The following is a 27,108-nucleotide window of genomic DNA, read 5'->3' as shown; positions in this document are numbered from 1 at the left end:
GAGTATAGTTCCACATCTTTAATTATAAAGTGAAACTGGACACAAAATAACAAAACTTACAAAGACCCGTGACAACGTAGTGCACAAACACACTAACACAGACATAAACAATATCCCATAACCCACAGGTGGAAAAAATGCTACTTAAGTATGATCCCCAATTAGAGACAAGCTGCCTCTAATAGCCAGCTGCCTCTAATTGGGAATCATACCAAAACCCCCAACATAGAAAAACAACCTAGAACCCCACATAGAAAATATAAACTAGACTAACCCCCCAGTCACGCCCTGACCTACTCCACCATAGAAAATAAAGGCTCTCTATGGTCAGTGCGTGACACTCATGCATTGTTTATGCTGAAACTATACACAACCTTGAAATGCAGTTAATAGGTAAGAAAATTGGCTCCAGCTTTTGAGCTACTGTTTGGCCTAACTGCTTTAATTAACTAAAGAAAAGGTTGTCTGTGTGGCAAAGCTTTATTCAAATGAATGCCAATGAGGCCGACTACAAAACCAACCTGTTAAAAATCCTGTCTAAGGGAATTCTGCCTGATTTAAGCAACAACAAAAAAACTGGTAACAAAACATGCATCATCTCTCGCCAAGATCCAGGCTACCTCTRTGGAGATCAAGAGAGCCTTCTCAGTCTGTGGCCAATTTGTGGCGATTATCAGTAACCGCCTGAGTCCGGGAACAATTGATGCACATGCTTTTTGAGAGCCCACTTCAGCATAAAAGAGAAAAGTTAAACAGATAGGCCTATAGCCTAAGCAAATACTTTGTTTGTTTGCTACAGGTTATTTGATGTAGTCTATAACCTTAGTTTGTGTGTAGAATGTTATTCTACATGTGTTTGGCTAGTGGTGGAAAAAGTACCCAACTATCTTACTTGAGTAAAAGTAAAGATACCTTAATAGAAAATGACTCAAGTAAAAGTAAAAGTCACCCAGTAAAATTCAACTTGAGTATAAGTACACAAGTATTTGGTTTAAAATATACTTAAGTATCAAAAGTAAAATTATAAATAATTTCAAATTCCTTATATTAAGCAAACCAGACGGCACCATTTTCTTTTTAATTTATTTACAGAAAGCCACGGGCACACTCCAACATTCAGACATAATTTATAAACGAAGCATGTGTTTTTCGTGAGTTCGCAAGATAATAGGCAGTAGGGATGACCATGGATGTTCGGTTGATAAGTGTGTGAATTTGACTATTTTCCTGTTGTGCTAAGCGTTCAAAATGTAACGAGTACTTTTGGGTGACAAGGAAAATGTATGGAGTAAAAAGTATATTTTCTTAAAGAATGTAGTGAAGTAAAAGTAGTAAAAAATATAAATAGTAAAGTACAGATACCACAAAAAACGACATAAGTAGTACTTTAAAGTGTTTTTACTTAAGTACTGTATTTTACACCACTGTGTTTGGCTGGGTCTTGAGAATCAGTCAGCTACAATTACAGTTAGGCCTATCTACAATTATAGTTACTGTTTCTGACTAAGACTGTTTTTCATGTTAATGCCATTTTTTAAAATATTTTAATAAACTTGAATTGAACTGCTTTATGAACATTTAGTTTTTTCTGTCTTGAATAAAAGTAATAATGGAAAATAATAATTGCTGGGTCTTGACTTGTTTATTTAATTTGATTATACACGGTGAACAAAACATTAGTAACACCATCCTAAAATTGAGTTGCATCCCCTTTTACCCTCAGAACTGCCTCAATTTGCAGGGGCATGGACTCTACAAGGTGTCGAAAGCGTTCCACAGGGATATTGGCCCATGTTGCCTCCAATGCTTCCCACAGTTGTGTCAAGTTGGCTGGATATTCTTTGGGGGGTGGACCATTCTTGATATACACGGGAAACTGTAGAGCGTGAAAAACCCAGCAATGTAGCAGTTCTTGACACAATCAAACCGGTGCCACTACCCTACCCCATTCAACCCCCTTCAAAGGCACTCACATCTTTTGTCTTGCTCATTCACCCCCTGAATGGCACACATACGCAATCAATGTCTCAATTGTCTCAAGGCTTAAAAAATTATCTTTAACCTGTTTTCTCCCTTTCATCTACACTGATTGAGGTGGATTTAACATCAATACGGTGACATCAATAAGGAATCATTGCTTTCACCTGGATTCACCTTGTCAATCTATGTCATGGAAAGAGCAGGAGTTCCTAATGTTTTGTACCCCCTTTGTATAGTCCACGATTGTGTAGCCAGAAGGCTCACGGTTCATTTATTTTATGCTGTGACTAAATAAACATTTTGAAACAAAACCTTGAGAGATGATCATTTACTTTATTGCTAGAAATGGGCCAACCATAGATTTTTAGGTGAGCGAATGCAACAAGTAAATGTTAGCTTTTAGCACATGATTCACAGTGGGTTTAGATTCGTGGGCAATTGATCAACMCCAGCACTATCCATGGTGCTGAATAGATAACCACAATAAGTGAAGTTAAAACAGCCACAACCTTCCCAAATTCCCCCGACGGTGTCACACCAGCCTTCGCTTTGGCTCCCCCTCCTGTCCAGCTCAGGCGTTCGGCCCTCTAGCTGCTGCCGAAACGACTGCTGGCAAACGCCCTTCACTCATCAACCCCGGACTTGTCTCATCATCATTACACACCTGGTTCCAATCCCCACTCTATCACTGTATATATACTCCCTTTACCATTTGTCTTTGTCGGTCATTGTAAATGTTACTTGTTTTCCTGAAAGGAATCTCTCCTACTATTTCCTGAGTACTTTATATTTTGCACTTTGGGTTTGCCCTGTGCCTTTTCATTATGAAGATATATTTTGAGCACAACAGTGTTTGGGTTTTTCCCCGCTTTGTTCTATGGTGCTTAAATAAATTCAGTAGTTCTAAACCTGCGACGGCCTCCTGTCTACAACAGTGAAATACGGCTAGGTGCAAGGGGAAGACACTTTTCCGTGGTTCGCTGTAACTAATAGAAAATAAAGATGTGTTTTATTGAAAAGCCCTTACTACTTAGAAAAGCATCATAGCTTTCTCTATTTCTGGCATATGACAACCCCTCCAGAGTTGACAACCCCTCCATTACAGTTTTATTTTTTATTTTAAAGGACCCAACAGTAAAGGACAACTTTACATTTGGGTTAGTTCTTGTTCCCTCAGCAAAACCACACTAGTGACTGACCATTTGCTATTTTTTGAATGAAGTGTTACACTGCCCTCTGGTGTGTAGCAATGAACACAATTATTTAGTTTCAGATCCAAAACAAAAGTCAGGGCTCTGATCAAAAGTAGTGCACTAAATAGGGAATATAGTGTGCCATTTGGGATAGGGGCTGAGCTTCGGCGCAATCTGAAAAACTCTGAATACTGCAACAACAGAAATGAGGAAAGTCAGTGTCTATGACTATGTCAGGGTCATTCCCTTGAACTATAGACGACCACAGTTGACGGTCTCTTTCATCCATTACAAACTCAGAGCTCAAGGGATTCTCCTGCTTTTCTGTGTTCCTCTGTTGACATCCATCCTGACTGAATCCAGAATGTTCTTCCTCCTTCTCCATCTTTATTAAAAACTCCAGAACACTGGTCTCCTGCTCTCCACGGTTCTCAAACTGGTGCAGCTTACTGAGCTTCTCTGGATCTTCTGCCAGCTGCTCCTCTAGGAGGGTTAGTGGGGCATGATTCTCCTCTTCTTCCAAGTGCTGATGATTCTCAATGGGGAGATTCTGGATAGCATGATTGCTGGATCTTGTGTTTCCTGCAAAGACATCACTCAGTTAAAATTGCAAAGCCAAAAAAATATATACAGTTGAAGTCGGAAGTTTACATACACCTTAGCCAAATACATTTAAACTCAGTTTTTCACAATTCCCGACATTTAATCCAAGTAAAAATTCCCTGTCTTAGGTCAGTTAGGATCACCACTTTATTTTAACAATGTGAAATGTCAGAATAATAGTAGAGAGAATGATTTATTTCAGCTTTYATTTCTTTCATCACATTCCCTGTGGGTCAGACGTTTACATACACTCAATTAGTATTTGGTAGCATTGCCTTTAAATTGTATAACTTGGGTCAAACGTTTCGGGTAGCCTTCCACAAGCCTCCCACAATAATACCTCATGATGCCATCTATTTTGTGACGTGTACATGTCCCTCCTGCAGCAAAGCACCCCCACAACATGATGCTGCCACCCCCGTGCTTCACGGTTGGGATAGTGTTCTTCGGCTTGCAAGCCTTCCCCTTTTTCCTCCAAACATAACGGTGGTCATTATGGCCAAACAGTTCTATTTTTGTTTCATCAGACCAGAGGACATTTCTCCAAAAAGTACAATCTTTGTCCCCATGTGCAGTTGCAAACCGTAGTCTGGCTTTTTTATGGCGGTCTTGGAGCAGTGGCTTCTTCCTTGCTGAGCGGCCTTTCTGGTTATGTCGATATAGGACTAGTTTTACTGTGGACATAGATACTTGTGTACCTGTTTCCTTCTTCATATTCACAAGGTCCTTTGCTGTTGTTCTGGGATTGATTTGCACTTTTCGCACCAAAGTACGTTTTCTAGGAGACAGATTACATCTCCTTCCTGAGCGGTAAGACGGCTGTGTGGTCCCATGGTGTTTATACATGCGCACTATTGTTTGTACAGATGAACATGGTATCTTCAGGCGTTTGGAAATTGCTCCCAAGGATGAACCAGACTTGTGGAGGTCTACAATTATTTTCTGAGGTCTTGGCTGATTTCTTTTGATTTTCCCATAATGTCAAGCAAAGAAGCACTGAGTTTGAAGGTAGGCCTCAAATACCGCCACAGGTACACCTCCAATTGACTCAAATGATGTCAATTAGCCTATCAGAAGCTTCTAATGCCATTACATAATTTTCTGGAATTTTCCAAGCTGTTTAAAGGCACAGTTAACTTAGTGCATGTAAACTTCTGACCCACTGGATTTGTGATACAGTGAAATAAACAATTGTTGTAAAAATTACTTGTGTCATGCACAAAGTAGATGTCCTAACCGACTTGCCAAAACTATAGTTTGTTCACAATAAATGTGTGGAGTGGTTGAAAGATGAGTTTTAATGACTCCAACCTAAGTGTATGTAAACTTCCGACTTCAACTGTACATGTACTTACGTCAAGAATTTGATGCCCTCCTTATATGGACCAAAATATGATATAATAGCAAAATGTTATCAAATTAAAAGTTCAATACCATGGTCAGTATAACAAGGTTTGGAAACCAAGTAAGCTCACCCGATGAATGCATTCCAAATGGCACCCTATTCCCGACAGAGTGCACTACTTTGGACCAAAGCCCTATGGGCCCTGTTTAAAAGTAGTGCACTATATAGGGAATAGGGTGCCATTTGGGACAGAGACCCTGTTCTGAACGGAAGCAGGCCTGTCCAATGACCCAATGAATTCAGTTACCCCATCCACTTGGTCCTCCATGTTGCGCCCCTTCTCCATGGTCCTTCATCCGGTCTCTCTACCTTAATGAAAGGTGACTCTAAATCTGCAAACTAGAGAAGGATGAAATTGTCAGACAGCATTGTCAACTTGTCAGGTTTTAAGTCTAGGACTGAGTTAAAGATGGGTTTTCTAGAGTTATGTGTCCCTTGCAGCTCCTAGTGGAGCAAAGGGCCTCAACAGAGATGCACCGTTGAGGCCCTTTGCTCCCCTAGGATCCCAAAATAATCTCTGATTCAACTACACAAGAATCATGGGACACAGAGACCTTGACATTTACCAAAGCCAACCCAAGTGGAATGTCCTTCACACCAAATGCATCCTCATCTCCTCGCTGACTGGGTCTCCAGTCTGAAGCACAGCTGTCCATTTACTTATCTGAAACAGCAAATGATTGCAGACATCAAGAAAACTGCTTGAGGGCTCCTGCAGGACTTTCAGATATAGGGTTTATAAAAATGTTGGCAGGTAGGCTAAACTGAATTGACTCCAAACTCAATTTGTCCAACATTTAGCAGAATAAAATCTATACTGAACAAAAATGTGAAGTGTTGGTCCCATGTTTCATGAGCTGAAATAAAATATCCCAGAAATGTTCCATATGCACAAAAATATTATTTCTCTCATTTTGTGCACAAATTTGTTTAAACCCTGTTAGTGAGCGTTTCTCTTTTGCCAAGATAATCCATCCAATCCACCTGACAGGTGTGGCATATCAAGAAGCTGATTAAACAGCATGATCATTAATCAATCAATCAAATGTATTTATAAAGCCCGTTTTATCAAATCAAATTGTTTTTGTCAAATACACATGGTTAGCCGATGTTAATGCGAGTGTAGCGAAAGGCTTGTGCTTCTAGTTCCGACAGTGCAGTAATATCTAACAAGCAATTGAACAATTCCMCAACAACTACCTRATACACACAAATCTAAAGGGGTGAATGAGAATATGTACATGTACGTATATGGATGAGCGATGGCTGAGCGGCAYASGCAAGGTGCAATAGATGGTATAAAAYACAGTATGTACATGTGATATGAGTAATGTAAGATATGTAAACATTATTAAAGTGGCATTATTTAGAGTGCATTGTATAAAGTGACTAGCGATCCATTTATTAAAGTGGCCAGTGACTGGGTCTCAATGTAGGCAGCAGCCTCTCTGAGTTAGTGATTGCTGTCTGGCCTTGAGATAGAAGCTGTTTTTCAGTCTCTCGGTCCCAGCTTTGATGCACCTGTACTGACCTCGCCTTCTGGATGGTAGCGRTGTGAACAGACAGTGGCTCGGGTGGTTGTTGTCTTTGATGATATTTTTGGCATTCCTGTGACATCGGGTGCTGTAGGTGTCATGGAGGGCAGGTAGTTTGCCCCCAGTGATGCGTTGTGCAGACAGCAAAACCCTCCGGAGAGCCTTGCGGTTGAGGGTGGTGCAGTTGCGGTACCAGGCTGTGATACAGCCCGATAGGAAGCTCTCAATTTGCATCTGTAAAAGTTTGTCAGGGTTTTAGGTGACAAGCCAAATTTCTTCAGACTCCTGAGGTTGAAGAGGTGCTGTTGCGCCTTCTTCACCACACTGTCTGTGTGAGTGGACCATTTCAGTTTGTCTGTGATGTCTACGCTGAGGAACTTAAAACTTTCCACCTTCTCCACTGCTGTCCTTTCGATGTGGATAGGGGGGTGCTCCCTCTGCTGTTTCCTGAAGTCCACGATCATCTCCTTTGTTTATGTTGAGTGAGAGGTTGTTTTCCTGACACCATACTCCGAGTGCCCTCACCTCCTCCCTGTAGACTGTCTCGTCGTTGTTGATCATCAAGCTCACTAATGTTGTGTCGTCTGCAAACTTGATGATGGAGTTGGAGGCGTGCATGGCCACGCAGTCGTGGGTGAACAGGGAGTACAGGAGGGGGCTGAGCACACACCCTTGTGGGGCCCCAGTGTTGAGGGTCAGTGAAGTGGAGATGTTGTTTCCTACCTTCACCACCTGGGGGCGGCCCGTCAGAAAGTCCAGGACCCAATTGCACAGGGCCGGGTTGAGACCCAGGGCCTCCAGCTTGATGATGAGCTTGGAGGGTACTATGGTGTTGAATGCTGAGCTGTAGTCAATGCACAGCATTCTTACATAATATTCCTTTTGTCCAGATGGGATAGGGCAGTGTGCAGTCGTCAATGGACCTGTTGGGGAGGTATGCAAACTGAAGTGGGTCTAGGGTGGCCGGTAAGGTGGAGGTGATATGATCCTTGACTAGTCTCTCAAAGCACTTCATGATGACAGAAGGGAGTGCTACGGGGCGGTAGTCATTTAGTTCCTTTATCTTTGCCTTCCTGGGTACAGGAACAATGGTAGCCATCTTGAAGCATGTGGAGACAGACTGGGACTGGGATCAGCAGATATCACAAAGTGTTATACAGAAACCCAGCCTAAAACCCCAAACAGCAAGCAATGCAGATGTAGAAGCAAGGTGCAGGTCAGAGTTCCTTAGCCGCATGCAGAACAGTTGAAAGTGGAGCAGCAGCACGACCAGGTGGACTGGCGAGGTAGTAGTCATGAGGCATGGTGCTAGGGCTCAGGTCCTTCGAGAGGCGAGGGAGAGAATTAGAGGGATAATACTTAAATTCACACAGGACACCAGATAAGAGAATTACACCAGATATAACAGACTGACCCTAGCCCCCGGCACATAGACTATTGCAGCATAGATACTGGAGGCTGAGACGGGGGGGGGGGGGGGGGTCCGGCCCCCGTCCGACGATACCCCTGGACATTACACAGGTGTACATTGTGCTGGGGACAATAAAAGGCCACAAAAATGTGCAGTTATAAATAGCTCTCTAAGGTATGCAATGACTGACATGACAAGAGGAAAACTGATGATGCACTACCCAATTTCGAAATTGCATCTTGTGCATTCCACTATTACAACTTTCAAGAGTAAGTTTGAAAGTCGGACTGAGTTCCAAAAAAATAATTGTGTTTGTTGTTTTTTTCAGTTTGGGAACCACTGGCCTAATAAACCGCCAGCTTTCCAGACGAGATGTAGTGGGGGGACCACATAACATCTCATCGCATGACGTTTACTTCGATAGTTATTAGATCAATATTTGCACATAAAAGCCTTTCCACCGACATTTGTCGCAGAATTCCTTTTACCTACACAAAAAGATCCCACATTGTCTAGCGTATTTTGTTGTCAACATTTGGAAAGTTTACCAGACCTGTCATGATATTTTTTATCTGATAATTAGGCAACTTTACTCGCATAAAAACTCGAGCTCGAGAACACCACCAAGATTTGTTCACAATCTAGTCCGGTTGTGGCCAAAACTACATCTTGTTTGAAATGTATCAATAAAATGTACATTGTTTAAAGCCCACTTTACAAGTCTCAGTAACAAATGACAGCTCCAATAAGCCCCCTATAGTGAACGAGAGGCTTGCAGAATCATGACTCTTTAGAGTTGAGTTCATCGTTCGCCGGTAGGGGTGTACTGTGGTTTCCAGTAGTTACCACAGCCACAAAGTCAAAATTGGCTATATCATAAAAATGAATGACAACAAAAATATGCGTTCAGATCTTAATTTAAGGTTAGGGTTAGGCATAMGGTTAGCAGTGTCATTAAGGTTAGGGTTAAGGTTTAAAATCACATTTGAAAAAGATCAATTGTAGAAATGGGTAGGGCTTATTACTTTGTGGGTGTGGTAACTAGTGACGACCGGGTCATGCGTGCGTGTCCAATAGATGACACAGCCACAAAGTTTTTTATAAATACAAATTGGTAGATACAGTTGTCCCATTGCTGTACCTCCAGTACGGACTCGGGAGAGGCGAAGGTTCGAGAGCCGTGCATCCTCCGAAACACAACCCCGCCAAGCCGCACTGCTTCTTGACACAATGCACGCCTAACCCAGAAGCCAGTCGCACCAATGTGTCGGAGGAAACACCGTACACCTGGCGACCTTGTCAGTGTGCATGCACCCGGCCCGCCACAGGAGTCGCTAGAGCGCGATGGGACAAGGACATCCCGGCCGGCCAAACCCGAACCCGGACGACGCTGGGCCAATTGTGCGTCTCCTCATGGGTCTCCCGGTCGCGGCCGGCTGCGACACAGCCTGGTATTGAACCAGGATCTGTATTAACGCACCTTTAAACYGCTGTGCCACTCGGGGGGCTCACAACAACAAAGTTATCATCAAAATTAATGGGGAACAAATTGCATTTTGGACTTAATTTAAGGTTAGGCATAATGTAAGTATTTGTGCGCCGCCTTATGGGACTCCCGATTACGGCCGGTTGTGACATAGCCCGGGATCGAACCTGGGTCTGTAGTGACGCCTCTAGCACTGMCTTAGACCACTGCACCACTCGGGAGGCCCAAAAATAATATGGTAGATATTAGATATTGCACTCATTGTCTGTATTTCAAGTTTACAAACTGTCATTTAAAGTTTATCAAAGATTCATAGATGCATCCAGATTAAGTTTTCGAATTCAGTTCTCTAAATTAAGATTAAAAACCAGAGACATCATCCTGGTACTTTGCCAGCCAGGAAAATTAAAGGAGAACATAGATAGCTTCTGGCAGTTTCTGAAGCTAATGTGGCATGTTGAATTTATTTTCTTCCTATGAATTTGGCTCTAGCATTTGAACCGTTTCCTGAAAGCTAAAACTCTCTGGAATATGGATGTGCCTTCTGATCCCCTCTCCGCGTTAGAAGGGAGTGTCAGAAAAAACACAATTTGAACAAATAAGAATAACATTGAATAGCCCTGTCATATTCCTTCTAAGGATAGGCTTTCCACTCCTTCTATTTAATCTTGCTCTTGTGAATGACTGGATTCGAACCAGGTCTCCTTCGTGTCACAAGACTGGGTGAGCCCACATAGCATTTCACCCGCCTTTGACCTCATACTCAAAGATCAAGGCACCAATATAACTGACTAGGTTCAAAATCAGTCCTAATGCACAACAACACTTTTTTTGTGGCAAACAGAAACAGAAAGATCTGTGCACCCCATTTAATGAGAGTGCAACAGAGGTGGTTTGGTGGATCCAAGCATGTGATGAGCAACCTCGCCTGAGACCTGAAGACATGTGTTAGTTTGCCTGATGGGGTTCTAACCTAGGTCTCCTGTATGCTAGACAATGCAACTTTTCAGGATTCAGACAAGTTACTCATCACACGAGCGTGGTCACAGAACCATCGGTGTTACACTTCACGCCCCTTTGACCTCCTCCTTGAAGAGGCCCATTCAAGTCACAGAACCAATGCCTAGGCTTTAGCTCAACAGGCTAACACAGTCCACCCAGTCAGACCCATGTTAATCTTATAATGACTACCTTTGCCAGAGACTTGAAACTAACACAAACACATGTCAAACTAACATGTCTTCAGGTCTCAGGCAAGATCTCATCACATAAGCATGGATCACCGAACCACGCTCTACTGATGAGTAACTTTGCTGGATCTTGAAGACTTGTATTAGCGTAGCAGATAGGGATCTGTGACACTCATTCCTCTGCCTGAAGTGTCGCCTCTTCAGCAATTGAAAGAAGGCCTTTTTTAATAGCTTGGTGGGTTGGAATGCTTCAGGAGGAGGGTCATGTGTGTTTGCGAGGCAGAGGTCATGAGTTTGAGTCTCGGTGTGAGCTGATCGGGGGAAGAACTCGTTAAGCAAGCAACATGTTGTGCTTTACATGAACTTCCTGAACTCAGAGCAGGTAGATACGGACAAAAATCCATGTCGTGATAAATTGCCTGAATTGAAGTGATAACGATAAATAAGATATGTTTATAAAGTTAGTTTTTTTATTATCCTTTAAACTGCTACTGCTAGTTCGATGGTTGTAGCCATTAACAATTAGCACATWCATTTTATTTTAAACTTCACATTTCTCTAGTACAGGCTACGTATCGTAATAAACCATACCWGCAAAATGCCTGCAATAAGTGWTGATAATTGACACTGAAATCGCTCCATATATAATAACTCCTAAAGTATTGGGACAGTGACACGTTATTTGTTGTTCTGCCTCTGTACTCTAGCAGGTGCATAAATATCATACCCCACCAAAATGCTAACCTCCCCTGTTATTGTAATGGTGAAAAGTTAGCATTTCTTTGGGGTATGATATTTGTGAGTCTGTAACGTTCTCACTCATCACTATTCACAATTAATTCAGGCCTATCCGTAATCATGGTAGCATCCACATTTATGTAGAAGTGTTAAGAAACATATTGTATTTTTATTTATCATAAAAGTGACTCCAAAATGACAATACATTAGTTACCATTAATTTCTATTGGGCAAAAAATTATCTGAAACACAACCAAAACACCAAATGTATCCAACAAGTTTGTAGAGTCACAAGCTTGATGTTATTCATTGAGTGCTAGGAATATGAGACCAAATACTAAAATTGTGACTACTTTAATCAACATAAGTGAATTTGCCCCAATACTTTTGGTCCACTAAAATGGGGGGACTATGTACAAAAAGTGCTGTAATTTCTAAACGGTTCACCCGATATGGATGAAAATGGGATTTGCCGCCCCCCTGCTGTCATGGCGGATGCTATTGGTGCTATATCTGAGTTTACACCTTTTCTGTCCTCRGGGTTGGTCATTTTAGGGGATTTGAATCTGGATTTGCTATCCCCAGCCACAGCTCAATTTAAGAGTATGCATTGATTTTAATCGGACTCAATTGATCTCAAAACCCACACGGCTAAATGTGAAAAACGATTGATTTTAATTCTTACTAATAACTATTTGTCGAGTGGAATATTTGCATATGATCTCAGTGATCATTGTCCCATATATGTATTGGAGATACGAAACAGCAAAATACAAATTGACATGTTCTACTCTGATTTAGCAACAACAAATGAGAAAATAGAAAAATATGCGCATCATAAATCACAAAATCAAATCAAATCAAATTGTATTTGTCACATACACATGGTTAGCAGATGTTAATGCGAGTGTAGCGAAATGCTTGTGCTTCTAGTTCCGACAATGCAGTAATAACCAACAAGTACTCTAACCTAACAACATCCAACTAATCAGGTAAAGGAAAGAAGAACATATCAATGGAATGTCCGCAACTCTAGTATACTCCAATAGTGATTGAATCAGACGCACAACAAGGACAACGATTCGATCTTGTATCTTCGTCGGGTCATCTCTACTCAGGCTCTACTCTGATTTAGCCCACTGTCTCCTGTATTCCTGACCCTGAGTTGGCTCTAGAAAATGTATCCTCCATATTTATTCCTCTGGCAGATAAACACACGCCTTTTAAACAATTCAGAGATCGATCGAACCTTTGGTTTTCTTCTGAATTATCTGAGCTCATTCAAAGGAGAAATCAGGCCTGGGCCAAAGCAAGGGAAAACGGACAATGTAGTGGACTGGCAATCTTTCAGAAAATTGAGAAACAGATGTACTATATCGATTAAGAAAGCTAAATAAAGCTACTTTTTAAGATCTACTGTATCTCTGACTCTGCTGGTGTCAGAAATGCAATAAAAAAAAAAATGAATGCACTGATGCGTACAAATTCCTCTTCTTCCCTGCCTAAGCAAGTTCTGTCAGACTCTGGCATCATAACTGAGAATAATGGGATGTGATGCTTTTAATCATTATTTTATGTCGGCAGACTTTTATGATGGTGCCGGAGGGGACTGCTGCCGTTTTACAGGCTCCGAACCAACTGTTCAATTTTGTGTGTTTTTTCACATTGTTTGTAAATAATGTTTCTGCTACCGTAAGGAATTTGTCGGTGAGTGGGTAACCCGCCTCTACCATCTACTATTGGCCAACGGGCAATCACTGGAGAATAAACTTGATGATCTCCGTTCGAGACTATCTTACCAACGGGACATTAAAAACTGTAATACTTTTACGTTTCACGAGTCGTGGCTGAACGACAATACGGATAATATACAGTTGGCTGGGTTTTCCGTGCATCGGCAGGACAGAACAGCTTTGTCTGGTAAGACGAGAGGTGGGGGTGTGTGTCTATTTGTCAATAACAGCTGTTGCGTGATGTCTAATATTAAGGAAGTCTTGAGGTATTGCTCGCCTGTGGTAGAGTACCTCATGATAAGCTGTAGACCACACTATCTACCAAGAGAGTTTTCATAGATATAGCCGTCTACTTACCACCACAAACCGATGCTGGCACTAAGACCGCACTCAACAAGCTGTATAAGTCCATAAGCAAACAAGAAAATGCTCACCCAGAAGAAGCACTCCTAATGGACAGGGGCCTTTAATGCAGGGAAACTTAWATCCGTTTAACCTAATCTGTACCAGCATGTCACATGTGCAACCAAACAAAATAAAAAAAACTCTAGACCACCCTCACTCCACACAGAGAGACGCATACAAAGCTCTCCCTTGAACTCCATTTGGCAAATCTGACCATAATTCTATCCTCCTGATTCCTGCTTACAAGCAAAGACTAAAGCAGGAAGTACTACTAACTCGCTCATTAGAAAAGTGGTCAGATGACGTAGATGCCACGCAACAGGACTGTTTTGCTAGCACAGACTGGAATCTCTTTCGTGATTCATCAAATGGCATTGAGGATTAYACCACCTCAGTCACCGGCTTCATTAATAAGTGTATCGACGACGTCGTCCCCACAGTGTACATATTCCAACCAGAAGCCATGGATTACAGGCAACATCTGCACCGCGCTAAAGGCTAGAGCTGCCGCTTTCAAGGAGCGGGACACTAATCCTTTAAACAGGTCAACATTCACAAGGTCGCGGGGCCAGACGGATTACCAGGACGGATACTCAGAGCATGCACGGACCAACTGGCAAGTGTCTTCACTGACATTTTCAACCTCTCCCTGACTGAGTCTGTAATACCTACATGTTTCAAGCCGACCACCATAGTCCCTGTGCCGAAGACAGCGAAGGTAACCTGTCTAAATGACTTTCGCCCCGTAGCACTCACATCAGTAGCCATGAAGTGCTTTGAAAGGCTGGTCATCAACACCACCATCCCGGAAACCCTAGACCCACTCCAATTTGCATACCGCCCCAACAGATTCACAGATGACGCAATCGCACTCCACACTCTTTCCCACCTGGACAAAAAAGGAACACCTATGTAAGAATGCTGTTCATTGACTACAGCTCAGGGCTTCAACACCATAGTGCCCACAAAGCTCATCACTAAGCTAAGGACCCTGGGACTAAAACAGCTCCCTCTGCAACTGGATCCTGGACTTACTGACGGGCCTCCCCCCAGGTGATAAGGGTAGGCAACAAAATATCTGCCACGCTGATCCTCAACACGGAGGCCACTCAGAGGTGCGTGCTTAGTCCCCTCCTGTACTCCCTGTTCACCCACGACTGCGTGGCCAAGCACGACTCCAACACCATCATTAAGTTTGCTGACAACACAACAGTGTTAGGCCTGATCACTGACAACGATGAGACAGTCTATAGGGAGGTCAGAGACCTGGCAGTGTGTTGTCCTGGCACCAACCTCGCCATCAACGTGAGCAAGACAAAGGAGCGGATAGTGGCCTACAGGAAAAGGGGGGCAGAACACGCCCCCCATTCACATTAACGGGCTGTAGTGGAGCGGTTCGAGAGTTTCACAGGCTCCTTGGTGTCCACATCACCAACAACCTATCATGGTCCAAACACACCAAGACAGTCATGAAGAAGGCACAACACCCCTCAGGAAACTGAAAAGATTTGGCATGGGTTCCCAGATCCTCAAAAAGTTCTACAGCTGCACCATCGAGAGCATCCTGACCGGTTGCATGGCAACTGCTCGTGCTCGGCCTCCAACCATAAGGCGCTACAGAAGGTAGTGCGTACAGCCCAGTACATCACTGGGACCAAGCTTCCTGCCATCCAGGACCTATATACTAGGCGGTGTCAGAGGAAGGCCCCAAAAAATTGTCAAAGACTCCAGTCACCCAAGTCATAGACTGTTCTCTCTGCTACTGCACAGCAAGTAGTACCGGAGAGCCAAGTCTCGGTTAAAAGGCTCCTTAACAGATTCCACCCCCAAGCTATAAGACTGCTGAACAATTAATCAAACGGCCACATGGACTATTTACATTGACCCCCCCCCCCCCACACACACACACTCTATTTCTTGAATCTCATTGTTGGTTAAGAGCTTTTAAGTAAGCATTTCACAGTAAGTTCTACACCTATTGCATGTGACAAATAAAATTTGCTTTGATTTATTTGAGAGAAACGTTGGTGTTGATGTCCCTGGTCAGTCAATCAACTGCTCTTCCCTCTGCCAGCCTCTAGCTGACTTGACTGTTAACCTGTCAACTTCTAGTGAATCTTTGTTTTCATTTAAACAATKTATTCTCCGTGATGTGCTAGATGCCTTGATGTAGAAATATTGATGTAAAAAAATCCATTGGAGCTGATATGCTTGATCCATTTTTGCTGCAGCTCTCTGCCCCCGATTGCGGAATCCTTGACCCATATTTTTTACCTAATGATTATATCTGCTACTATCCCCAAGGTTTGAAAGGCGGCCCTTTTGCTCCCTCTTCACAAAGGTGGTGAGCCTTGTGATCAAAATAATTATTGGCCTATTTCTAAACTCTTGCCCAGCTAAAATGTCCTTGATTACAGTTTTTTCCAACTGCTTACACACAAAATCTTTTCATGTCACACGATTTTTGAAACCTCTCACTCAAAGTGCAAAACTACACACCAAATATCCAAAACCATAAGMTATTTCTCAGCCTTTGACTCAGTTGTCAATTGCATGAAACACTTTTTTCAAAACACTACACACAATTCTCTACCTAAAACACAAAWATCTAACAGGAAGTGACTTGCTTTCCTTTTCCAAACACAACCAATCAAAATGCTACACTTATTCACCAGGTCACACACTCCTCACATGTGCAAACACTAATAGCTTAACTGATCACTAACCAATCACTGCTTTACTGTAGTATACATTTAACATTTACATTTAAGTCATTTAGCAGACGCTCTTATCMAGAGCGACTTAGGCCTATAAATAGGTCAAAGGTCAGATWGCCTGTTTTGAACAATGGATGCCAACAATGGACAGAGAGCAAGAGGAGTAGGAGGGAGAGGATGAGGAAGAAGAGGACGAGGGCAAAGAACAGAAGGAAGGAGAGCCATCTCTGATGAGATTAGGGCAACACTTGTTGATCATGTGATCAACCACAGTTTGACCATGAGAGAGGCTGGACTGAGAGTCCAGCCCAACTTGAGTCGATTTACAGTGGCTTCCATAATTCAAACYTTCAGAAATGAGAACAGGTATGCAACTATCTAAATGACTATTTTAGCATTACAGTAATGTACTGTAAAATACGTATGACTGCATAGTATTGCATAAACATTTGTAACTCTAAGCCATCCATTTACTGCACTGCATTGAATGAATGAGGTTGGTTATCATGCTGTACTACATTTTTTGTACATTGTTTACAGTTCCTATGCTGAACACATACTGTGTTTGAATTCTGTACAGAGTGGAAAGGCAAAGACATCATGGAGGACGAGGACGCTTGTTTACAGATGTACAAGAGACTGCAATTATAAATATGGTTTTGGCCAACAATGCAATTAGGATTCGAGAGATAAGAAAGCATATCTTGAATAATGACACCATATTTAACAACATCAATGCTGTAAGCCTGTCGACCATACAACGCATCCTCCAACGGCACCGAGTGACGATGAAACAACTTTACAAGGTGCCATTTGAGAGAAACTCTGACAGAGTCAAGAATATGCGACATGACTTTGTAGACGTATGTATGCAACACTACTTCCAGTACTTCAGACATACCATATCTACTCATCTGTATATCCTTTTGTCTGTTACAGAGAGTATTGGAGCTGGATGCCCATGTAATTCGCCATGAATTTATTTATGTGGATGAGGTTGGCTTCAACCTCACCAAAACCAGGCGCCGCGGAAGAAATGTAATAGGACAGAGGGCAATTACCAATGTCCCTGGACAGCGTGGGGGTAATATAACTATGTGTGCTGCCATCACTCAAAACGGGGTCCTCCATCACAATGCCACACTGGGCCCGTACAACACCGGCCATATGCTCACTTTTCTGGAGGCAATTTACACAATGCTTGTCCCTGATCCAGATCAGGAGCCTGCTAGATTTGTGGTTTTATGGGACAATGTTAGTTTTCACCGGGCTGTTCTGGTCCAAAACTGGTTTGCCACCCATCTACAATTTGTAGTTTTGTACCTACCCCCATATTYACCTTTTCTAAATCCCATAGAGGAATTCTTCTCAGCCTGGCGCTGGAAAGTGTATGATCGCCAACCCTATGSCMGCATGCCGCTTCTCCAGGCAATGGAGGACGCATGTGGGGACATAGAGGTTGCCTCTGTCCAAGGTTGGATACGCCAYGCTAGGAGATACTTCCCTCGATGTTTGGCAAGAGAAAACGTATCTTGTGATGTGGACGAAGTATTGTGGCCAGACCCAGGCCGGAGAAGAGATGAAGCGTAGCTTAGCACTGGTGACTGCCCCCCCCCCTAGCAATTCCTGGACTGCCCCCCCGGGATGCCACACACACAATTGTGTTCTTTACTGTATTCTAAAGAATATACTTTTGGTTTACATATGTTTATGGTTTTGTTGTATGCTACTGTATACAACAGTAATGTTTGGCCTAATAAATATTTTCTGTTTCTACATTGTTTACAGTGTACTTGTTACCCCTCTCAGCAGATTACTTTCACTGTAGAACATTGTATTGAAATGTAGATATAAGCCTATGAAAGACCAAAGAGCTTTAGATTTAGAACAACAGTGTTTACATGGTATATCCAAAAATGTACTATTATGAAAGCAGTGTTTGCCATTTGATGCAAATGCTTCATTCTGACATGTGTTTATGGCATTTTGAATGCAGTGTTCCATTTTGAAGGAGACGTGAGGCATTTTGCATTTTGTGTGTGCAGTTTTGGGAATTGTGTGTAGAGTTTTGAAAACGTAAGCAGTTGGAAAAAACGAATTCTCAGCTACGATCTTATCTTTGAAATGTATATCAGTTGGGGTTTGAGTGTGCAAAGCTGTCATCAAGGCAAAGGGTGGCTACTTTGAAGAATATAAAATATATTTTGATTTGTTTAACAGTTTTTTTTGGTTACTACATGATTCCATGTGTGCTATTTCATAGTTTTGATGTCTTCACTATTATTCTACAATGTAGAAAAATGTCAAAATAAAGAAAAACCCTTGAATGAGTAGGTCTGTCCAAACTTTTGACTGTTACTGCATATCTTTCATCTCTCTGTTTCCTCTTTTTCCTTCAATTTGCAAGAGGCTGAATGTATCTTACATTAAACATCAGTGCAAGCGAAACAGCGCCCCTCTGTCTCTATGTATAGGCCATCAATCCAATGCTGTCTAGTCCAAACGAGTATGACATTGTTGCAGCCCGTAGCGTTGAAGGCAAGAGAAGCCAGTGAGCATCTGGCCTCCTTGACTATTTTTTTTTTTTTTAAACCCAATGAGCTAAATTGATCGAGCTCAACCGTGAACCTCAAAAAAAGTGTCAAGGGAAGCCAGCTTGGATTTGGCGTCACTCCTATCAAATCCGATTGAGASCATACGTCACTGACAGAAACTAGAATTGTTACATCTAGTTGTGTTGTCGTCCGGTGGCTAGCTAGCCAGCTAAGTAAAATGGTCCCTTTCCTAAATTAGCCATGGATAGGGATTTGGACTTGTGGTTTTACTTAATTCTGATTCAACCATTAATTCATACATTGTTTGTGCCCCTGGCCTGAGAGGATGGAAGTTCAATATGTAGAAGTTAACTAAATAACGTTGCCCATGAATGGAAGTTAGACTAGCGAGCAAGCATTTTAGTCAGGTAGCCTAGGACAACAAAAAATAATGGTCTGTACTGTATGACAGCTTGATAGACCGTTTCATCAACATGAGAGGGCATTGGCGCTTCTCTACAAGGTTGAGTCAACATGTTTTTCTACTTGCACAAACACGCATGCGCACACAGAAGTCAGAACCATGGACAGCCACATCATATTTAGCTTACATTGATTGGACAATTGTTTTTGGTATCTTTTAGTTGTCACTATTAGACTGAGCAAAGGCGATTTGATGAAGTTGAAATGGTGCTGGATTAGTGGAGGCAGCCCCTGTTTTCTTTGTGACTTGCCAGAACTCTCTGTGGTTCTAAATCAATAGATGTTTAGTGGTCCGAAAATTTCAGAAACATGAACTTGCTTGACCAAGCTGTAGGTAGGTCATGTAACTGTACATGCAATATGCTTTGTGAACTTCACTGGACAGAGGTTGCTGTCCGGTTTTGTGATAAAACAAAAAGGTGTGGTTGAATTTATTCTGCCACWGTCTTCGTATTGTCTCGGCCTATATATATCACTGTTGCGAGGTATATGAATGAACAAGATAAATCATAGAACAAACACAATTATCACAACACATAGGTTGTAGTATGACTTTTTCTCCCCAGTGATTTTACCCACTCACTGCTACTGCTGGGCATCTGGATAAATGAGTTGATGAATTAAGAACCTGAGAATAAAAATGTGCTTCTTCTATAGAAATAGGTATTGCCTCTCGCTAAATAGTAGAAAGCAGACTATTCAGTCAACGTTCCTATAGGTCCTAGACAATGGCGACAATCTATAGAGGAACCAGACTAATTCAAATAATTGTATGTATTGTAGGTAGGCCATGACTGACCTCACACTCCCGTACAGTAGATGGCAGTGTATGCGATCCGCAAACCCAATCTCAAAGAAGAAGAAACGAGCAGCGACACAGAACTACACGGGTAACATTGTAGCTAGCATTTTTAAACCAAATGATTAGCCCACCAGTAGCATATTAACGTTACTCAGTAACAAAGTTCCAATCTTTTGCAGGAGTACGACAGAGCTGCGTTAAGATTAATTCAACATTTGAAAATGTTGAGCAGTGTTTCTCTACGGGCGCAGATCGCTTCCATCATAGAGGTACTTTCTAAAGCTGCGGTTGCAGAAATTAGCAAAGTAGTCGACGATGGTATAGTTGTGTTACGTGTGGAAATGTGTCAACGGGAAAATGAAATCAACGTCCTGAAAAATAATTTACAACAACTTGACAGCGAGCTTCGAAGAGCTCGAACTCGTGGGATTCAAGCTCGAAGACGCATTCATCATGGTCGATCAGTCGCTGCTGAGAACCTTGGGAGGGAAGGTGGGTACGACGACGTAGTATTAGCAGCAACTCTACTATCAATCAATAGTTAGCAATACGTAACTGTGCACGTAACATTGGTCAGCGAGCAATAGCACAATTTCAGGTAGACAATGTAGGTTTATTTAATCGGCCCACTCACGTTCACATTGAACCAAAATCTGGATTTACAGAATATGTTGATTATCCTTAAACCCAGGACGCAGCCATTCACCAGCTTTTCAAGATTAGTCATGTAAAAACGGTACTTAATAACGAATGTAGTTTAATGTCGTTACGAACGGTATGTACTTCTAAAAAAGCTCAAAATAAAAAGTTGCATGCACCGAAAAAAATCGTCTTTAAAGAATTTAAGTATTGTTTTTGACCAAGTGCGCATGCACCTCCTGCAATATATGTAATGGAWTTAATATACACTAAATAAAGCCTATCTTTATCTACAATCACTGTAAAMACGTGCACTATTGTCTACTTACAATACATATTATTGCATTCCGTGTAGCGCCGGTGAAACCGATTGATATGATCATACACTGTTGTAAGGGGATAAAGCAGAGATCTTTATATAATGACGAGRTGCGCATATCTCTGCCCTAACAATGGGGGTCGTTGTCCCAAAGGCGGGAAGGCAAGGGACGAGTTTAGGTCAAAAAAAAAAGCTTAGGTCAAAATAACGCATTGGGTTTATTTTGGGGAGAGTGAAACTTCTTGTTTAGCCACCTCCTCGCTGGATAAAATCAATTACCTCTCTTCCTGCAGATGAGTGATAGGGGCGGAAACCTAGAGGTTAAGAGCTCTAGATAAGAGTGTCTGCTAAAATGTAACTTGTTCTGGCTCGGACAAGGCTAGTGATGGTGTGATTGTGAAGTCATGTCATTATTACATACCGTTGCACCCTTCTTTGACACAACCCCTCAGAAACTAGGGTTGGACTGATATATGATTAAATCGAATGTTATGATATTTGATATTGACAATATATTGTAAAGTGCAAGAGCCTTAAATGTACAAATCCAAACTGCAGCTTTACCAATTATGCAGTATCAATATGGTGCAAATCCATTTTTTTTTATACATGCGCCGGATACAACAGGTGTAGACCTTAAAGTGAAATGCTTACTTACAAGSCCTTAACCAACAATGCAGTTTTCAGAAAATATTTACTAAATAAACTAAAGTTAAAAAAGTAACACAATAAAATAACAATAACGAGGCTATATACAGGGGGTACCGATACCGAGTCAATGTGTGGGGGTACAGGTTAGTTGAGGTAATGTTAATATTATGTCTGGTAGGCTTGTGTCACTGGGCAGGTCGCAGCTGGGTTTCCCTTTGTAGTCTGATATAGTTTGCAAGCCATGCCACATCTGACAAGCATCAGAGTCGGTGTAGAAGGATTCAATCGTTGTCCTGTATTGATGCTTTGCCTGTTTGATGGTTCATCGGAGGGCATAGTGGGATTTCTTATAAGCATTTCGGGTTAGTGTCCCGAACCTTGAAAGCGGCAGCTCTTGCCTTAAGCTCGGTGCGGATGTTGCCTGTAATCCATGATTTCTGGTTGGGATATGTACGTACGGTCACTGTGGGGACGGTCATCGATGCATTTATTGATGAAGCCGGTGACTGAGGTGGTAATACTACTCAATGCCATCGGACGAATCCCAGAACATATTCCAGTCTGTGCTAGCAAAACAGTCCTGTCAGTAGCATCCACGTCATCTGACCACTTCTTAATGAATAAACTAAGCCATATTTTTTTCGACATAACATTATTTAATGAGAATGCGACTAATATCGTAAACAAATAAGCCAAAAAAATTGCACAGTCTGGAATTATCTAGTCATTAACGGCGCAAAAATGACTATATCGCAATATTTGGAGTAGAATATCATAGAAGAGGTCTCCCATTGCCCAACCCTAACAGACACGGCTCCATTTGGATTATTATTAAAACAAACAATGAAGGATTTTGATGACATGCGATACTTCTTAATTTCCACAGGGCCAGGTAAAAGCGGTACTACTTGTGTAGGGAGGACCTCGCTTGAGAAACTGCAGTCTGGGGAAGATGGTAATGAAAGGGATGAAGAAGACATTCGACGTGCAGATGAGACTCAGGTGAAGACTGAGCCAGGAGTGGAGCTGGAACAAGCGAAGCAAAGTACAGGGAGAAAGGAAAAAGGTCGTCTGGATGCCGAACTGTCGATGTATGACAGAGACAGCCAGCAGTGGATGTCCAGTTCACAAGCAGACAATGATATGGAGATGAGCAATTCGGAATATTTTAATAGTTCAGGGCAAAACTCCCAGTGTCTCCCTGGTCACTCTCCTGTACCTCCTGGAAATTCCGGAAAGGAGGAAGCGTCATGCAGCAGTGTTTCGTTTCCAGGTAAACTATATTTTGATGTAAGAGAGGATATGATTGCACAGCTCAGACGGCCACCACATTATCGGCAGTCAGACGTACTCAAGAGAACAAGTGACGGCACAGTACAGTCGAACCCAGACCCTAGAAGTGTGTTGGGTTTTGGCTCAAATTATAATACGGCAAGGAGAGCGAGGACCAAGAGATTTTGCCAGGTTAAGAAACACTTCATTTGCACACTGTGTGGAAAGAGTTTTGAACGTTACGGTCATCTTGAAAGGCATCTGCGAATTCATACGGGTGAGAAACCGTACAGCTGTGACCTATGTGGAAGATGTTTCAACCAGAAGAGTAGCCTCAAAGGACATCTGAAGACTCACAGAGGTAAGAGATTAGAATCRCTATGTAAACAGTACATTGGTTATAGATCATAGGCAATTCCATGGCTGCGTACCAAATGWCACCCTATTCCCTATATCGTGTAGAGCCCWTAGGGCTCYGGTCAAAAGTAGTGCATTTTATAGGTAATTGGGTACAATTTGGAACACTCACTAGATAATAACACCAATATATTGGTTATTATAGGACATAAACAATTCCCTGCCTCATTATTTTATTAATCAAATGTAATATTTCCACACAGTRTCGATAGACGGACAAGCGAACAACGAGGAGATGCCTGCCCTGGATAGAAGTCAGTCTGAGGAAGAGCAATGCAACAAAAATAATGAAGTGGTCCAAACTCCTGAGATACCTGTGAAGTCGGAGCCAGAGGAGCAGAAGGATGCATCGCAGACACTGAATCATAAAGGAGAAGAGCAGACTGCAGGAAGCGCAGAAGAACTGGCTGCTAACTTGTCATTGTACGAGAGAGGGAGCCAGTCGTGGATGTCTGGTTCACAAGCAGACCATGATATTGAGACAAGCAATTCAGAATATTTCAGCAGTTCTGGTCACAAGTCACAGTGTCTCCCTGACCACTCACCTTTAAATCATGTCCCAGGAATGGTGGAGGCGTCATGCAGCAGTGCTTCATTTCCAGGAAAACCATATGTTGATGTCAGAGAGGATATGATTTTGCAGCTCAGACAGCAACATTCTGGACCTTCAGACACGCTGTTGATAGCAAGTGACGGCACAGTACAGTCAAACTCACAGGGCATGGAAGGGATTACACTGAACCATAGCCCTATCTTCTCTAGTTTTCCAAGGAACGTGAGAACCTTCCAAGGAGTCACCAAGGACAAGAAGTGCTTCATCTGTTCATTCTGTGGGAAAGTTTTTGAGCGGGTTGGTCATCTGGAAAGGCACCAGCGGATTCATACGGGCGAGAAACCGTACAGATGTGAAATATGCGGAAGGTGTTTCAACCAGAAGAGCAGCCTCAAAGGGCATCTGAAGACTCACAGAGGTAAGAGACAAAAATAATGATGTTTTTCATACTTTTAATAAATAAATAAAAAGGTTAATCTGTTAATTGTTCTAAGGTTCCATCCTAAATGGCACCCTATTCCCTTTATAGTGTACTACTTTTGACCTTGGCCCATAGGGCTCTGATCAAAGTAGTGCACTACATACAGAATAAGGTGTCATTTGGGACAGATACTAAATGTTTTCCTGGTCTCTCAGTGGTTTAGGATGAAGTTTAACAGCTAATGTTAGATTGCTATTTTGATGTTATAATCAATGCTAAAATATTTGGTACTCTTGTTTTGTCAAGCAGATGGTGTTGAAATGCTAACGGAACAACCTCAACTTGATAAGAAGCCTGATGTCCACCCTAGACCCTCAGAGAACCCAGAGGAACAGAGGGCTCAGGCTTYACTTGCTGAAGAACAGCCTAGCTCTGGGGACAGTGAAGACCAGGAGGGGGGAAGGGGGCAGGGGTTAGTAGTGAAAACAGAGCGAGAGAAKGAGTTTAAATCCCAGACAATCAATCTGTCTGGACATCAACACCAACAAAGCACAGAGCGACCAGGTTACCAGGATGACYCAGAGTATGTCATGGATGAGAGGGAGAGTCAGCTATGTAGATCTTTTACGGCAGAGAGGCACAATGATAACGAGTCTGGATCTGTACAYCCAGGTTGCTCCTTCGATGGTATAAAGCAGCAGAAGTCCCATCCAGATTCGCCCACTGTCAAATACAATCACCGTCTTTTTGACGGAATGCACCACCACGGGTTCTATTCGTCAGCTTCTAGAGAGGTGGAACTTGAACACTTGTCTTTTCAGGATGAGAAAAACAAGTTGGAAATGATTGAGCAAGAGCAGTATGCAGGAATGGCTCTACATGCAAGGAACCGAGAGGATGGCAATGGGACAATACTACCCAGGTTTCAGGACCGGGTACCACTACCTGTAGTGAAGGAAACGGCACTGAGAGAGTACATCACAGAACCAAACAGTCAAGAAGGCCTTTTATTTGCCCTTGGTATAGACGGTTTTGACAGCACAGAGGGCAGCARTGCCACCACAGACAACWCAAGAAATAGATGTTTCATATGCTCCATTTGTGGAAAGAGTTTTGATCGCCATAGTCATTTTGAAAGACACCAGCGCACTCATACTGGTGAGAAACCCTACTGCTGTGAGATATGTGGTAAGAGTTTCACTCAGAAGAGYAGCCTGAAAGCTCATCAGAGACTTCATACAGGGTAGTTAAAGGCCAGATGGGCTTCATCAAAATGCAATCAAATACTGGTGTTGTAAAATGAGTATTGAACATATGGCTGCTATTGGTAATAACTTGGTGTTGCAACAATTTGGAAGTCCAACTATATTGTGTTGATAAGACTTAATATGTTTGTTTTATATGGTTTCCATTACACTTGATTAAATGGAACATTTGAGTAGTGCTTAGTTTGTTGTCATCAGGTATCTCCAATAATGTATAAAAAAAAAAAGGTGAAAGAAAAATTTGAATAATGAAATGTTTTTTTTCTTCTCTTTCTACATCAAACGTATGGATAATTTATCCAATTAATAGGGTTACGTAACCATTTTTTCGGAGATGGTAAGTTTGTCTACTAGAGAGACCTTGATGGTAAGTTTGTCTACTACTCAAGGAATGAGTAGAGTAGTTCAAATAGATTTTTTTTTTTTACTCAAGCTACCAAAAACACAGGAAAATCAGCCTAGTTTGAGTAAAATATTGTTATTTTTCTGCTTGTATATATTTTTCAAGTAAATGTAAAATTGTGAATGTCTCAATCTTGTGGGTTCACTGTTTTACTTGCCAGTAAAAAATAAAATGTTTTATAAGAGGATTCCTATTTTTTGCCATTCCAACTTARGTGTTCACTTTTCTGGTATTTTCAGTAACAAAAATTTGATGCGGAAGTAGTTTATTTTGCAGACAGRTTTCAATTTTGGTTGATGGGTCCAATGTTGATGTAGCTAGCTTTTAGAATTAAAATTCACATTCATAGATTTAAGGTTGACTCGTTTAAAAAAATTAAACGACTCAATGTCTACCTGTATCACCCTTCATACAACTAACCTCCATCATGGAGGGTTTTAGCCAAAGCAGCGGTGGCAGAAATTGTCAAACTTATCGATGACAACTGTATTACATTTTKAAATATCTCGGAACCAAAATGAAATGCTGAGGAGAAAATTGCTACTGGTGGAAAATGAGCWGAAGATTGCGAGGATTCCATGACAGACCGGTGAGTACCGTACCAATTCTTGTGTGCACAACATTAAGAGCGCCAAAGCGCACAGGTAGCTAGGCCTATTGCTCTTTGTAGATAAGGCTATTCTAAATAATACCAAAGTATTTGTGTTCATGTGTGTTAAAGGAAAACACTGCAGTTAACACATGAGATATAGAGATATATACTGAACAAAAATATAAATGCAACAATTTCAAAGATTTTACTGAGTTACAGTTCATTTAAGGAAATCAGTCAATTGAAATAAATGAGGCCCTAATCTATGGATTTCACATGAATGGGAATACAGATGCATTGGTTGGTCACAGATACGTTAAAACAAAAGAAAGGTAGTGGCTTGGATCAGAAAACCAGTCAG

At 41.9% G+C, this 27,108-nt stretch overlaps 1 protein-coding gene and 1 long non-coding RNA gene across 3 annotated transcripts; one reads left to right on the top strand and one right to left on the bottom strand.

Moving 5' to 3' along the window:
* Positions 1 to 1,448: 1,448 nt before the first annotated feature.
* On the bottom strand, positions 1,449 to 21,354 carry LOC111979691 (uncharacterized). The gene is made up of 4 exons (XR_002879351.3): positions 21,184 to 21,354; positions 5,748 to 5,845; positions 5,429 to 5,520; positions 1,449 to 3,755 (listed from the first exon to the last, which is right to left on the bottom strand). It is a non-coding gene; the product is annotated as an uncharacterized lncRNA (long non-coding RNA).
* Positions 20,281 to 26,342, top strand: LOC111979690 (zinc finger protein 420). Of its 2 annotated transcripts, none has more exons than XM_024010326.1 (4): positions 20,281 to 20,707; positions 22,711 to 23,457; positions 23,717 to 24,484; positions 24,797 to 26,342. In XM_024010326.1, exons 1-4 carry the CDS (start codon positions 20,437 to 20,439, stop codon positions 25,732 to 25,734), a joined length of 2,724 nt encoding a protein of 907 aa, XP_023866094.1. In that variant the 5' UTR covers positions 20,281 to 20,436; the 3' UTR covers positions 25,735 to 26,342. The 2 variants fall into 2 exon arrangements, with proteins under 2 accessions (XP_023866094.1, XP_023866093.1); XM_024010325.1 differs by having other exon boundaries at positions 24,794 to 26,342.
* The last annotated feature ends 766 nt before the right edge of the window (positions 26,343 to 27,108 follow it).

This window comes from Salvelinus sp. IW2-2015, linkage group LG19, assembly GCF_002910315.2.
Source record: "Salvelinus sp. IW2-2015 linkage group LG19, ASM291031v2, whole genome shotgun sequence".
Taxonomy (NCBI): domain Eukaryota; kingdom Metazoa; phylum Chordata; class Actinopteri; order Salmoniformes; family Salmonidae; genus Salvelinus; species Salvelinus sp. IW2-2015.
This window is presented reverse-complemented; position numbering and strand designations above follow the sequence as displayed.